The sequence below is a fragment of the Grammomys surdaster genome, unplaced genomic scaffold (assembly GCF_004785775.1).
Source record: "Grammomys surdaster isolate TR1022 unplaced genomic scaffold, NIH_TR_1.0 278, whole genome shotgun sequence".
NCBI lineage: Eukaryota > Metazoa > Chordata > Mammalia > Rodentia > Muridae > Grammomys > Grammomys surdaster.
The window spans coordinates 10,373,192-10,387,617 of NW_021604719.1; the positions used below are offsets into that span (position 1 = coordinate 10,373,192).

At 40.1% G+C, this 14,426-nt stretch overlaps 1 protein-coding gene across 2 annotated transcripts in view; it reads right to left on the reverse strand.

The window, feature by feature from the left end:
* Window positions 1-1,256: 1,256 nt before the first annotated feature.
* Cep120 (centrosomal protein 120) overlaps window positions 1,257-14,426 on the reverse strand; it is a 64,742-nt gene continuing 51,572 nt past the window's right edge. For both annotated transcript variants that reach the window (XM_028777179.1, XM_028777180.1), the window contains exons 20-21: window positions 7,572-7,717; window positions 1,257-3,012 (exon numbers count right to left, since the gene is read on the reverse strand). In XM_028777179.1, the coding sequence (XP_028633012.1) occupies window positions 2,778-3,012; window positions 7,572-7,717 (381 nt within the window). In that variant the 3' untranslated portion in view covers window positions 1,257-2,777. The remainder of the gene's footprint in view (window positions 3,013-7,571; window positions 7,718-14,426) is intronic.

Genomic DNA, 14,426 nt, shown 5'->3' on the forward strand with positions numbered 1-14,426 from the left:
GTTACTGTCAATATTGAGATGATGGGTAAAAGAATAGTCATGCCTACGTTTAAGCCAGCCTTCTGGATGCTTCTATCAGTTCATCCTCTGAGAATATTTTTACTAAAGGAACTACTTATACAAAATTTACACTTTAGGCTTATTAATTGTTTTGAATTTTAAATATAAAGTTTGGAATTCTCTTATGTGAAATGTCTACATGAGGCAAACTCATAGAGGCAGAACACAGATTAGTGGTTACTTGGGTCAACACAGACAAAAAGGAAGAATACAGGCGTTGTACAGAGGTTTTCTTTGGGAGTAACAAAAGTGTTTTAAACAGTGATGATGCTGGCATAATGTCATAAACACACAAAACCATGGAATTATGTACTTCAAAATGATTTTATGTGGAGCATGAACTTTACCAAGTAAACTTGTGTTAGGGAAACCGACAAGGCAACTCAGAGAATGAAGGTGCTTTCCATATAAGCCTGGTAACTTGAGTTCAATCCCATGTAAAGGCATTGGGAAATTACTGACTCTACACAGTTGTCCTCTGCCACCACACACGCTTCACAGCACACACAGTGTACTGCAGTCCACACACATCATGCAAACATACACTATTACATTTTAAAAGTTTCTTTAAAAAAAAAATCATGTAAGGAAAGCCATATGCAATGGTAGTGAGACCAGAGCTGTGAGGTGGCGAATCCTTCCTGTAAGCTGTAACAGCCAGGTCAGTCTACTCTCTAGTATCTTCAGATGATACACAATTCATACTGGAACAACCCATGAACTCTTATCAGTATCTGACCAGGGCAGTCAGTAGAGAAAATCATATAACCTCCTCCATTTGTACAGAGCCACAGTCCATCCTTAACTCAGCCTACACACCAGTATCTGCATCCCTGGGCAGCCCTGGAAAAGAATTCTCAAAATGCATACAGACACTGTGCTAGCTTGACCTTGCAGACAGCAAAGCCCTCTCCTGCGTCTTCTTTAGAAGTGAAAACACCAGGCTTCGGAGACACACGCACTAGCTGCTGCAGGTGTCCCCACACACTGACAGCTCCTGAACAAATCTCCTATGTGAAGCACCATGCAGGAATGTGCTAGCATATTACTGATGAAGTGAACCATAGTATTTTAGCTTCTTCTCACTTTATGTCGTTTAAAATGTGGTGGAAGAGCCCGGGAAAAACAAACATACAAGAGGAGGGCAGCACCTTAGCCACTCCGTTTAGAAACAAAGAGACCACAGAACTCGAGGATGCACACAGTGAGGATTTTATTTGTCAAATTACAGTAGCTCAAAGATGGCTTTCTCGAAGGCAAAGCACACACACAGTTTAGAAGTCCTTTCCCCTTACTCTAAGGCCCCCTCTAGTGTTTGAAAGCTCCAGGCCTCAAAGGATACAGGAGGAAGAACCAGCCTTGGGCCAGGACCTTCTAAAACAAAAATACTTTTGCTCCATTCATGTCACCCAAAAAATCAGGAACATGTAACCATAATTCATATTTCAAATCCCTGCTATGATTATGTCTCATCACCCTCAAATCTAGCAACCTTTCTGTTACTTACGCTCGGTTGCTTTTCCAAGACAAAGACTTTGCTAGTTAAAGAAAAGAAGCATATGATGCCTATAGAGGTTTTAATTTCACAAACAAGAAATATACTTAATGAGCATTACCATATAACCTGCTTTGCTTGTGTGGAAGTTACTGGTAATTAGTACACACTTGCTGAAGTATACAACTAAACTTGTTTTTTTTGGGAATCAGAATTTTTACTGTCTATGTTTTAAGATGCCTCGTGAACTGAGAGTTTGCTAATTAACCTGTTCAGTGTCACGCAGGGCTAGGGATAAGCGTGCCATGAGGATGGGGTGGTTTGGAGAGCACGGTGCGAAGGAGCTATCTGGAGGTTTACAGATTCCTATTACAGCTGCACTGCCTCTCTCAGGTGCCTCTGAACAGACTGCAGAGGGAGTGGACTAGCTCAGCTTCACTTGCTGTTCTCAGCTAATGTCGCTAGGTGTCTGGTTCCATAGTCTGTCTGAAGCAGTACTGCCATCACTGAGAAACAAAGGCAACCTATAACTTTAACAAGAAGCCTCACACAGCTGTGAGCAGGGGACTGTGATCAGACCAAGCTATTTTCTCATATTCTTAAAATGGAGTCCAGTGAAATTTGGAATTTGATTTGTTTTTAATTTGCATGAACTGTGTTTAAGCAATGACTAATTTGTCAGCCAACATGTCACACAGCTTCTCTGCCTGAGACTGCTTTATTTTCAAAGTTGTCATTTGCAAATACCACAGGTTGAGGGAAAAAGACTGGTCGTATAAATGCTTTTTAAAAAATGGCTATACTTATAATTGGCTTCAACTTGAAGATATCTACAATCAAAGGGAACAGGGCACAGCATTTTTAAAGTGCAATACATTCTCTTTTGGCTCAACATAAAAAATTATATACTGGGAACTACTGTGGCCAGTTCTCCTAGAACAAGTTGTGAAGGGCTGTTTTTAAAGTCAAACAACAGACTTTAAACTGAAGAACACTGAAAAGTCATTTTAAATGAGCATATAAAATACAATTACAAATGAAACCAGCATTGGAGAGGTAGCGTAAGTAAAATCAAATAAATACTATATACAGCAACATACAAAATTCAGCTTATAAAAAATTAAAAAGAGCATTCCAAAGTAGCCATTTTCCTTGCTTTTGAGGATTTTACATAAAAATCAAAATGCAGACCTAGAGTACCTGCAAAGACTTCCCAAATGCTTTAATTGCTGGCACTGTTTTTTGTCAAAACCTCTCTGATCTGCCGGTCGAGTTCACTTATTATGCGGTCCTCGTGGTTATAGACACCCGTTCTCATCAGAGTGTCCCTTTCCTCTATCAGACGTGTCAGGTAGTCATCCAGGCCTTCCTCCAGCCCAGAGCCCCGCGGGCTGGCCAGCTTCCCACTTACAATCTCTCTGCAGTCCTGGGACTGTTTCTGCTCTTGCTGCCTTAACCTGAGAAATGAAGAGCGAATGCCACTGTAGCAGACAAAATACTATTTTGACTCTTAATAGCACTATTTAAAAACAAGACAATTTATAAGTTTTACTAGTTTTTTTTAAGTAAGAAAGCAAAAACCAATAATTACCACCTGATAAACGTGATATATTTATAAAAACACAAGCTGTGTTTGTACTTAAAGAATACATGCAAACGGTAAGGCACAGTACAACAGACCCTTAAGCACAGTGTATGGGAGGGAGAGGCAGGAAGACCACAAATTCCAGGCCAGCTGGGCTGTACAAGACAGTTTCCAACACAAAAGCCAGGGGCAGGACACAGCTCACTCACTATCAGAGGGACAGCACTTGTCTGTCACTTCAAGTCCCTTAGTTCAGTTCCTGTCACTTAAAAAAAAAATTTAAAAAGCACCAAACACAGTAACCGGAAAATGAATATTTTGCTTTAAATTAACATCCACCTTAATTATTATTCATTATAAATATTAGTTATATGTTAAGTATATAAATACTTAATTTTTTTAAAAAGATTTATTTGTTTGCTTATTGGTTGAGACAGGGTTTTTCTGTGTAGCCCAGGCTATCCTAGAACTTACTCTGTAGACCAGGCCAGCAGAGATTCACTTGCCTCTGCCTGCTGAGCGCTGGGATTAAAGTTGTGTGCAGCCACCATCACCCAGCTAGCAATTTATTTTTAATGATATGTAACGTGTGTGGGATGTACACACAAGCTTAGTTGCCATCAGGTGTCCGCACCGTGGCGCTGGAGGGATAGAGTTGTGGGTCACGTGACATAAGTGCTGGGAACCAAACTCGGATCTGCTGGAAGAGCAGCACACATTTTTAAGCACAAGGCTGTCTCTGCAACCCTGAGGTTTCAGTGAAGCCCAATAGGCAGTGCTATGTCTTACTGTTTGACTCTGATCACATCTCCTTTTGCGAGTATTGTGCTGTAAAGCATCTCAGTGCTCCATCAGTTAGACGTGCCATCAGTTAACTAGCCTTTACGGCTTACCTCAAGGTAGTTTAACACAGCATCTCTGCTACTTGAACACAGTATTTTCTTTAAATTTACTCATCTTAGGTCACACGTAGTAAATCAAAAGGGAAAGTGTACCCTGCGAAAGAGTTTGTGTCTCTAATTACTTCTAGTTCCTCTAATTCCTTTGAGGAAAGTACAACTTCTGAACATAGAAGCCTGGCCCAGAGGGCATGAGGTGCAAAGACTTGGGCTGTGTGTCTCTGGGTCATAATTTTGATGAGCTCGTCTGGAGGGAGGGAGCTAGGAGCACATGCTGTTGGGCACTGTGAGGCTGTGGAGAGAGAACATATTCACGCATGCTAACGGAGATGTGAGAGGGCAGAGGCAACCAAGAGACCTGCACGCACTCATGCATTTGGTTTCTGTGTTAGCTGGGACAGCCAGATCTGAATGAGACCATGATCTAACTCACTGTTTCATGGATTCCAAGTTTACAATGTTGCAGACACCAAATAGTTATTGAAAATTCTACCAAAGATTCTGTTGTTAAAGATTTATTTTATGTATATGAGTGCTTAACTGCATGAGGGCATCAGATCATATTACAGATGGTAATGAGCCATGATGTGATTGCTGGGAATTGAACTCAGGACCTCTGGAAGAACAGACAATGCTTTTGACTGATAAGCCATCTCTCTAGCCTCTACCAAAGATTCTTCATACTAAGTTTTTTTATTTTGTTTTTCTTATTGAGCCAGTGTTTCATTGATAGCATTTAATACTTGGAAGTTTGGTTTTGTGAGACTATTTGAGGATAACTGTTAATACTGATTAAAGGTAACTAATAATTAATATATAAGAAATTTCTTATTTAGTTGTTCGTATTAGTAATACAATAACTTTAATTAAGCCCTACTAAACCAGGGATTGTTTTAAATGATTTATATGCCTGTCTTACCTTTTTAAAAAAATTCAAAGCAATTCATTCAGTAAGACTAGAAATGAGATTAGAAATGAGGACAAGATTAAAGAGAAAGACTTCCACACAGCTAATATTATGGACCCTGATCTCACTATGACTCTAGAGATGATTTTGAACCTCAGTGCTCCCCTGCCTTACCTGGAGCATTGTTTTCACCTTAATCCTAACATCAGCTGTTTCATGCTAGGAATCACTAAGCAGTGTATATACACAAAGCTACCACACCCTGCCCTGGGACTCTTTCTGTGGTTTCAACTAACCCATAGTATTCTATGGTCCAAAAGCATTAGATGGAAAATGCCCCCCAGATAAGTAAGTAAGTTCTAAGTTTTAAAGTACATGACCTCTGACTAGTGTGCTGGAGTCTCAGGCTGTCCAGTAGATCTGCCCAGGTCATCAATCAGCCTTTTCCTAATGTGCTTGCTTTCTGCCTGTTAGTCTCAATTGTCTGATGGACTATCACAGCATCTGAGGGCATGTGTTCAAATGACCTGTCACAGTAGCCCACTTATCTATCAGGTCCCATGTCATCACGAGAAGTGGAAGTACAAGGTATTTTGACAGAGGCCCAATGTTCACAGAACTTTTATTACAGTATAGTGTTTAATTTTTTAGTGTTTTATTACAGTATAGTGTTTATTGATTGGTAATTTCTTACTATGTCTAATCTACAATGTTTAAGACTCTGCTATTTGAGTGTATACTGTATAGTTTTTTAGATAGTGATTTTGAAAGGAAAACATTTCACTTCATTTATTCATGGGACAAGCACATTTTTAAGGGCACAGCACACTTAGCAGGCTTGGGCTGCCAGAGCAAAACAGGACAGGCTGCGTAGCTCAAAGAATGAGTTATTCACAGTTCTAGTGGGTCCAAGATAGGGTGCTGGCACAGTCCACCTCTTTCTCTATCCTCACATAAGGAGGGGGAGAAAGTGAGCATGTTCCCTGCTGTCTCTTAGGTAAAAGTAACTTTTATTCACCTGACATAATTATCGTCTCCGATGCTTACTGCCTCCATCTGCTAACCTAGGCCTAGTCCTGGAAACTTCCAGCCTCCGGACAATCTTATCTAGGCCTAGAATGTTTTCAGCCTCTGAGATTACTGCTGAATACGCTCATACTTTCTAGCTCTTTCTGAACTCTTGCTGGCTGGTCAACTCACCTGTTCTGGCTCAAACTCCTCCACACTAACTGATTCAATCTGGCTTCTCCTGTATTGTTTTGTTTGGCCTCAATCTAACTCTGGCAATCTGTTCTTATCTTCTGGCTCCTTCTCATTCTCTGGCTCATTCTGTCTTCAACTGTGTCTAGCTTGTTCTCTCTCTGCAACATGTCTCTGTACAACTGTCCCAGTAAAGCTGTCTCCTCCTTTCTCTGTGTTGCTCTCTCTTAAATAGCTTTCCTTTCCTCTCTCTTCTTATGAGAGGTGGGCATATCCTAGTCTGTCAATCTTTTTCTGATGCATCCCTTTGTCTGCCACTCAGTTACATATCCCTTTACACAGGGGTGCTTCCTTCTACAAACCTTCACTGTTTGAGATCAAAAGTGTGTGCTAAGGGCTGAGCCACACCACAACTAGGAACAGTTTTGTTGTTGTTTTTCTCAGTAAATAATATAATCTCAGGGTTTACAGTGTGATCAAATACCCAGCAGCATTCTTAGACGGGCAGAGTCCCCTTGGGAGGGCTCCACTCTCTCCTGTCAGCTAAGACTCCATCTCCAAATACTATCCCATTTTGGCTTCCACAGGTGGCTTCCAGGGGAGCATGGTCCAGTTTATGCCCACTGTGTATCTATCTGATATTCTATGGTAGCTCCATGAATAAAAATATGTAGTGACAACATAATGTAGGCTCAGAGTCCAACAGTTAAGAGAACCTAGACGTTCCCTGAATGTCAATTGTAAAGGTCATCTCTAGGCTGTGCTTAAGGCTAAATATGTACTATTATTCGCTTCAACAAACACATATTTGATAAATCCAATATTATAAGCTTGGATGCTGCTGTCCTTTAACAAAATAACATGATCCATACCTTCCAAAATGTGCTGCCATATAAAACATTTTAAAGGAGCTGAAGAGATGGCTCCTTTTAAGAGTGGTTAAGTGCACTTGCTGTTCTTCTAGAAGGTCTGAGTTCAACTCTCAACACCCATGTTGGGTGGCTCACAATTGCCTCTAACTCCAGCTCCAGGGAAACCAATATTCATATCTGGTTTACACTGGAACTCACGTACATGGCAGAAACATGCACAAACACAGACATATATATAAATAAAAGTAATAAAAACAAATCTCTATAAAATAAAAACAATTTAAAAAGCAGTACGCTATGTGTTAAATACTATTTTGGTAAGTGAGGATCAATTTTTTAATTTGTCTATCAGATTTGTAGATCATACAAAAATAAATCTTACTTTTTAACATGATTTATATCATATCAATATAGACATGTATATGTGTGTATTTGTCTTACCTATCTTTGATTGATTGGACACTGTACCCTTCTTAGTTTAGGAAAGACCAAATTAAAAGGCTGCACATCCAACCTGTGCTTGTGAGAAAATAAACTGTCTTAAGGACAGTACCTGTTCAGTTCGTTCCTTATATCCAGCAGCTCCTGTTGCTCAGTTCTCACTGTGTCTTTCTCCTCAGCAGCCAGGTAACGCAGCCGCATCTGCTCCAACTCCTCCTGCTGTTTCTTAAGACGAGCCATTTGACTTTCTTGCTCCCTCTTAAAAGAAACAAAGAAGCTGGCATGTACCACTGTGAAAACACCCATTTCATAGGACTTTGACTTAGGGACACAACTCGGGACAGAATGATATGCTGCCAATTCTGGACCAAATGAAATTTAGAAATGCCCAACTTTTCTCCTAATTATCTTTTTTATCTTTCTCTTTTTGATGTCCTAACTCATGAGGACTGAGGTTTGCTGAACAGTTACAGTATAAAAGAATGTGAAGCAGGAACAGCCACTTGCCAACATAAAGAATATCAGAAGGACCTGCATCTACAAGCATCTAGAACCCCCATCTACACACCAATGTGCTGACAAAAATCAACAGTCTCTGATCAATAATCCTAATCAGTTTAACTGATAAAGTTTTCTCTTCTCTAGGCTCATACGAAAATCTAAGTACATAATCTTTAAAAAAAATAAATAAAAATGGGATCAAATGATATACCTTAACTTGCATTTAAAAATTAACAATTCCTCCATAAAAGTAGATAAAAGTTTCTAAAATAAATGTAACAATCTACAGGAGGAAGATATCCCATGCCTTGTAAGAGAGAATCTATCACGACAGTGCTGCAGTAAGACCCTACTATGTAACATGAATCTTCCAAGTTCACCCATGTATTGCTCTACAGACAAGGAGACAGCAGGGCCACAGGTGGCATCTCTGTGTCTGTACTGTCTTACTGTTCCTGACAGGCCTGGAACTCAGACATCACCTGCTTCTGCCTCCCGAGTGCTAGGATTAAAGGTGTGTGCTGCTATGCCCAGCTCATGTATTTTTTTTTAATAAGTAAATTATTTTCTGATTATAGCAAATAAAACACTGGTCAAATACAAGGGATATTTTGCTATATTGTTACAATGTGACCCACTCACATAACTACCATCCGGGTAAAGAAAAAGTTACGGAGTCTGCTTCCCCATCTCCACAGTCACTACCACCCATACTTTCCAAAGGTAACTCTAACACCAGGAGTATGCTGATTGTGCTGAGTTCTGTGTAGCATCGTTAAGTCCAGATTACTCTGGGTTGGGCTTCTTTCTCTAACACTGACTTGAGTCCTTTGTATTGCCCTGTACAGCTGATCACTCACAGTAATGCACAACCTTCCATCAGCTAACACACAGTTTACGCACTGCTGAAGACCACTTGGGCAGCTTCCAACTCCATACTGTAAATACCGCCAATGTTAACATGACTGTGCATGTTCTCTGAACACAATAGGATGCATTTTACCTAGCTCTATACCTGAGACGCAAGCTGCTGGGTCAGAAAGCACAACTGCAGGATTAGAAAATATTGCCAGACTGTGTGCAAGGCAGTCCATCACTGAATGGTTACTGTCAAAGCTCCTGGGCCCTGTATTTTTGAACAACACTTGGTAATTTTCTCCCCCTTTTTTAAACAGTTCTGACATATCACATTGTGGTTTGTCCTGATTTTATTTTGCATCTTTTCCCAAACAACAAGTCTCAATACATTTTAATGACATTTGGATATGCTTATCAGTAAAGTTTTTATGAAAGCTCAAGGCTTTCTTCTCTATATACCTGTTTATCTTTTCTTACTGGTGTCACAATTCAAGATCTCCCATTATTCTTTGTTTCGTCCTTTACCCCATGTGTTTCAGGATGAACAGAAACAGCCCGCATGGCTCCATCAATTCCTTTCTAGCTGGCCTTCTATGCCTTTCATTTTATTTTTAACCCATGTCAGCCTTGAGGATGTTGTTTTAAGTTTATTTTGTGTGTGTGTGTGTGTGTGTGTGTGCACATGCAGCTGGTCATGGAGGCTAGGGCAGGGTGCTGGAACTCCCGAGTTAGAGGCACGCACTGCTGAGGCACCTGATGTGGGTGCTAGGAACCCAACTCCTGCAACAGGATCGAGTGCTCTCTACCACTGGGCGGTTTCTCCAGCCTGGGGATACTTAGATCAGTGTGTGAACTGGCTTTGTGTACAGCGTGAGAACAAGGGCAGTGTTGGCTCCCATGTTTGTAAGGATATCTTGTGCACGACAGGATTAAAGGTATGTACTACCTTGCCCTACTCTCCTTATTGTATTCATGGTACCAAATAACTACCTTGTCTAGTGAGCAACCCAGGGTGTGGCCCTTCCAGGTTTTGGGCCTGTTTGAGACTAACTGGCTAGTTTTGCACTTCTAATTTCCTTATTACTGAATCTATAGACTAATTTTAAGATTTATAACCATGGTTACTATGCTGGTCTATTATTTTAAAAAAATTTTTTTTAAATAGTCTGTGGGGTTAGGGTTATTTCTCCCTATACTGTTTACGTAAATTCGATTATTTGAGTCAGGTATTTTTTGTATATATTATCCACTACAACTGCTGTACAAATACTTTTTAACTTCTGAGTCACTTTAGTAGGTAATCAAACTCACTTATTTGTACCATCCTAGTCTTTTCAAATGCTGGTAGGACCCCAAGTCCTCTCTCCCTTGAATATTCTGATATTTATAGAGGGTGTCTCTCTTCCAAAGACTTCCTCTCAAAGGAACAACTTTTGGTTTTTGTGTGGGTATTCACACATGCTTGCATGTGGAGGCCAGCGGTAAACCTCAGGTGCTCTTCAGGCACCTTGTTTTTTGAGCTCATACTGAGGCTGGGGGCTCACTGATAAGCAGATTTATCTGGTTGGTGTGGGCCAAGGATATCTGTTTGCCTGCCTCTGCCTCCCAGTGCTGGGATTAGCAGCATACACTACCACGCCAGGTTTTTATGTGTTAATGGGGTTCAAACTCAGGTCCTCAGGCAAGGGAGGCACTTGACTGACTGAGCTAGCTCCTGAGCTCTGTCTACAAGATACATTTTTCTTATTTTGTAATGTGGCTATGGTTAAATTCCTTTCTAAGCACAATCCTCCCACCCCAATTTCCTGTACTGATATATTGCATTTTATTATGTTGAGTTCAAAAATTTTCTAATCTCACATGGTGTTGATTTTACAACGGTTATTAGAAGTAAACTACTAAAGAAATGTCCAATGTTGTTAAATTTTATTAATTTACACTTCAGTATCCCTGTGAGCAGGACACATCCTAATGTACAATCTTCTGAAATGTGTCCAAATGTGGTTTAATGTAGTTTCTGCACAATTTGACAAAATATCTTCTGTGTATCAGAAAGTGTGGACTCTTTCAAGGAAGTGTTTCTTCTCTATACACCAGTGGTCACTTACAGGGTTGGTATTGGATAAGCCAGTGGTTATTTGCAGTGTTGGTTCTGGATAAGCCAGTGGTCACTTGCAGTATGTGAATCTTCATTTGTGGTCATGTCATCAGGTCCACATATGCATACAACTGTTTTGGTCTTGTTTAAGTTTTTATACACACCTGTATTGTGTAATGAGTATATCTTCCCTCATTCTATTAATCTGACTCTAACTGTGAAAGCTGCCCCCGGGGATGCTTCCTGAGTCAAGACTTATCGCTATGCTATGACAAATCTACAGAGAAGGTCTGTTCCTTAGAGAGTACACTGTTGGGCTGTTTGGAATGTGGGCTTAGTCATATTTTCTCTATGGAAGCACTTAGCTCAGTTAGTTTTAAAGCAACCTGGAGTGTGTAGATTTCCATCTTTCCTCTGTACCATTTTCTATTCCTTTCATCTGTTTTGTTTCCTTATCTTTTAATCAACTCTTTCATGTCAAATTTCCTTCAGCTTCTTCTGAGATATAAGATGTTTCCTTACAAAACCCAGTATGAGTTAGGACTGTGACAGTCTTACAGAAAGCAAAATATATTTCATATACTTAAACTTTGTTACTTCATATTTGTATTGTTTTGTCATGAATTTTTAATTTATATGCATTTCAAACTTCTCAAATTACATATGTAGTCTCAAACTTTATTTTATTGCATGTGTGTACATGTGCGTATCTGTGTATAGAATCCAGAGGAAGATGCTGGGTGTTGTCTTTTATTGCTTTCCACCTTAAGAAAAATGTTCATCTAACATGGGAGATGTGATCATCTCTCCATCATTTTCTAGAGCTGGGGTGACAGATGCATGTGGACATACCTACCTTTGATAGGTGCCAGGGACTGGGTCTTCATGCTTGCACAGGAAGCTCTCTCCCCAGCCCTCACCTATACGCTCTGCTCTCTTTGCTGCCATTACTAGCCTTATTTTCCCCATTTCAGTCTGAATACTGTTACTAACCTATGTTCTAGTTACCATACCCATTTCCGTAGCTGTTAGTCCATCTTCAGCAAATGAATTTAGTTCTTAATTTCCCTTGCAATACTTCCCAGAATTCCTGAGTCAGGGTATTGTTTGTCTAAGAGTTCCTCCATTGTGTCAATTATTCTCTAGACTACAGGAATCATACAATTTCAGACTTGTTTGATTACTCTAAAATTTACAATACTCCTTGATAGATTTCTATTGAACAAATGACAACCAGGTTTTCCACTGATCAGGATTGCTGTGGCCAATTAGTATATAAAGAGGATGCCAAAAGTCATGAGTGAGCTGGAGAGTGAAAAATTAAAGTCACTAAATAATACTATTTCAACCTTATCAAACTCAGAATTTTAAAACATCTAATAGTAGGCAATCACTGGCAAGACTGTGAAGAACAGAAGCTATTGCGCTAGGGTTTGTGCTGGTTTCTGTGGTCCTGGGCCTTGTGCCATACATACTAGGCAAGTCTCTCCCCAGGCCACACCTGCAGCTCTGTATGAAAAGTAAAATTAGCACAACCATGTCAGGAAATCAGTGAGCAACATTTAGTAAAACTTAAAAAAGAAAGTGAATGTATTCTAGTATCTAAAATTTTATTTTGGGATATAAACATCTGAAAACTGTTACTTGTGTGAGAACTGTTTAGGACTGCCTTACTATAGGGAAAGCTGTAAAAAAGCAGTCTTACTAAAGATTGCATATAAAACCTACATAAGTGTGGTGCACTTTCATGGAATAATACTCCATGTACCTAGAGAGTAAAACATGTGAAAATAAACAATGCTATGTACAGAGGCTTTTAGAATTTTAAAATTGCCCAGTGCTAAGTAGGCACTGAATATGGATGCTCAAACATGTGAGGCCACCAATTTACTGTTTGTTCCCAGCTCTCTTTACTGGTTTTGTAGACGAATGCCCGTGCACTGAAAGGGGTAGCGCTGGGTAGGGTGGGGTGGCTGTGCTACTCTATCACTCTCCTCACAGCCTGCAGACAGGGTCACGCATGGATGCAAGGTCTCACCAGCTTGCCCAGGCTGGCCTTACATTCATTCTTCCTGCTCCATCCTTACACAGACTTGAAATTCCAGCTCTAAGCCACCAGGCTTTCCTGGGTATAGTTTTAAAACATCTTATGTGCTGAAATTACAAAGAAAAGACTAAGGATAATGGTATTTAGTAGAAAGCAAGAAGGTACAGTTTAAAGATAACGGGTTGAAGAGAAGCCTGGTGTGTAAAGTGCTTCTGCATAAGCCTAAAGGAAGTGCACTGGCATTCCCATGGCCTACGGTAAATGTCAGGGACTAATGGTGGTGTGCATCTATACCACGGTACCACAGTACTGGGAGGTTGGAGACAGGCTAGCCAGCTGGTGAGCAGCGCCAAGTTCACTGAGAGGCCCTGCTGCACTAGAGAACAACCAAGAAGTTTCTGTGACCTTTGCATGGGCCTTCATGGGTGCACGCATGGTTGTGCATACCTTTCCATAAATGCATTCTTTAGGCAAGTTATTTTTAAGAAAAGAAAAATATCTAAGCAAGAGTATAGTAAATGATCATCTCTATTTGTGAAGGAGGTAAGATTAATTGTTATTACTTTTATATTACACCATGCTACATCTACAGTTTTTTGAGCCAATGTTCTTACTGTGAAGTCCTGTCTAGTCTGGCACTTGTGGTAACTGATCCTTTCGCTTCTAACTCCTGAACGCTGGGGTTACAAATGTGTACCACAACAACTGGAACTATTTGCATTGTTTTTAAGTAATGAGAAAAAGTATGACTACAAGAGAAAAAAACAGAAATTATTTACTTTAGGCTACTTTATAAAATGAACTTAACACCTCCCCAAACTTGACACACTTTTATTCTAAAGCATACCAGAGAAATCTTTTAAATGCCTTGAATTTTAAAGCAAGTATGCCATACTGTTAGTAATTACATATGCATGCAGAAACAAGGGCCAGGGCAAACGCTTGCTTTCCACGGCCAGGTGCCCTGGGTTAAAGGCTCCTCAATCAAGTGAGTATAATCTTTATTTTGCCCTGGCTGCCTATAAATCCAGAAAGGAGATGTAAACATGCATACAGTAGACTAAACAGCTGCTACAAAGTGGCCACTACTTACTCTCCCACTCACACATACCATCCAAGTCTGTGGGAAAAACGCAGAGCTAAAGGAAGGAACTCAAGTCCAGTTTTCTGAAAATAACCCAGAGCTGACAAGCCAGTAGGAGGGCCTGGATGGTTTCAAGACACAGTTTTTAACTAAGACTTGGACCTCCAACTGTTTTCTTAAACTAAGATTTACATCCCCATCCTTGGCTAAATTACTTATAAATTAATCAAATTAATTACTCTGAGTGGATAAGCAGGAGGCTGGACAAGATAGTGCTGATGTCAGCCGATGAAGTCTGTGGAGCTTTAGCTAAATATATTGGCTTAGTTTTAAACACATCTACTGTGCACAAATATGGTAAGGGAACCACACGCTACTA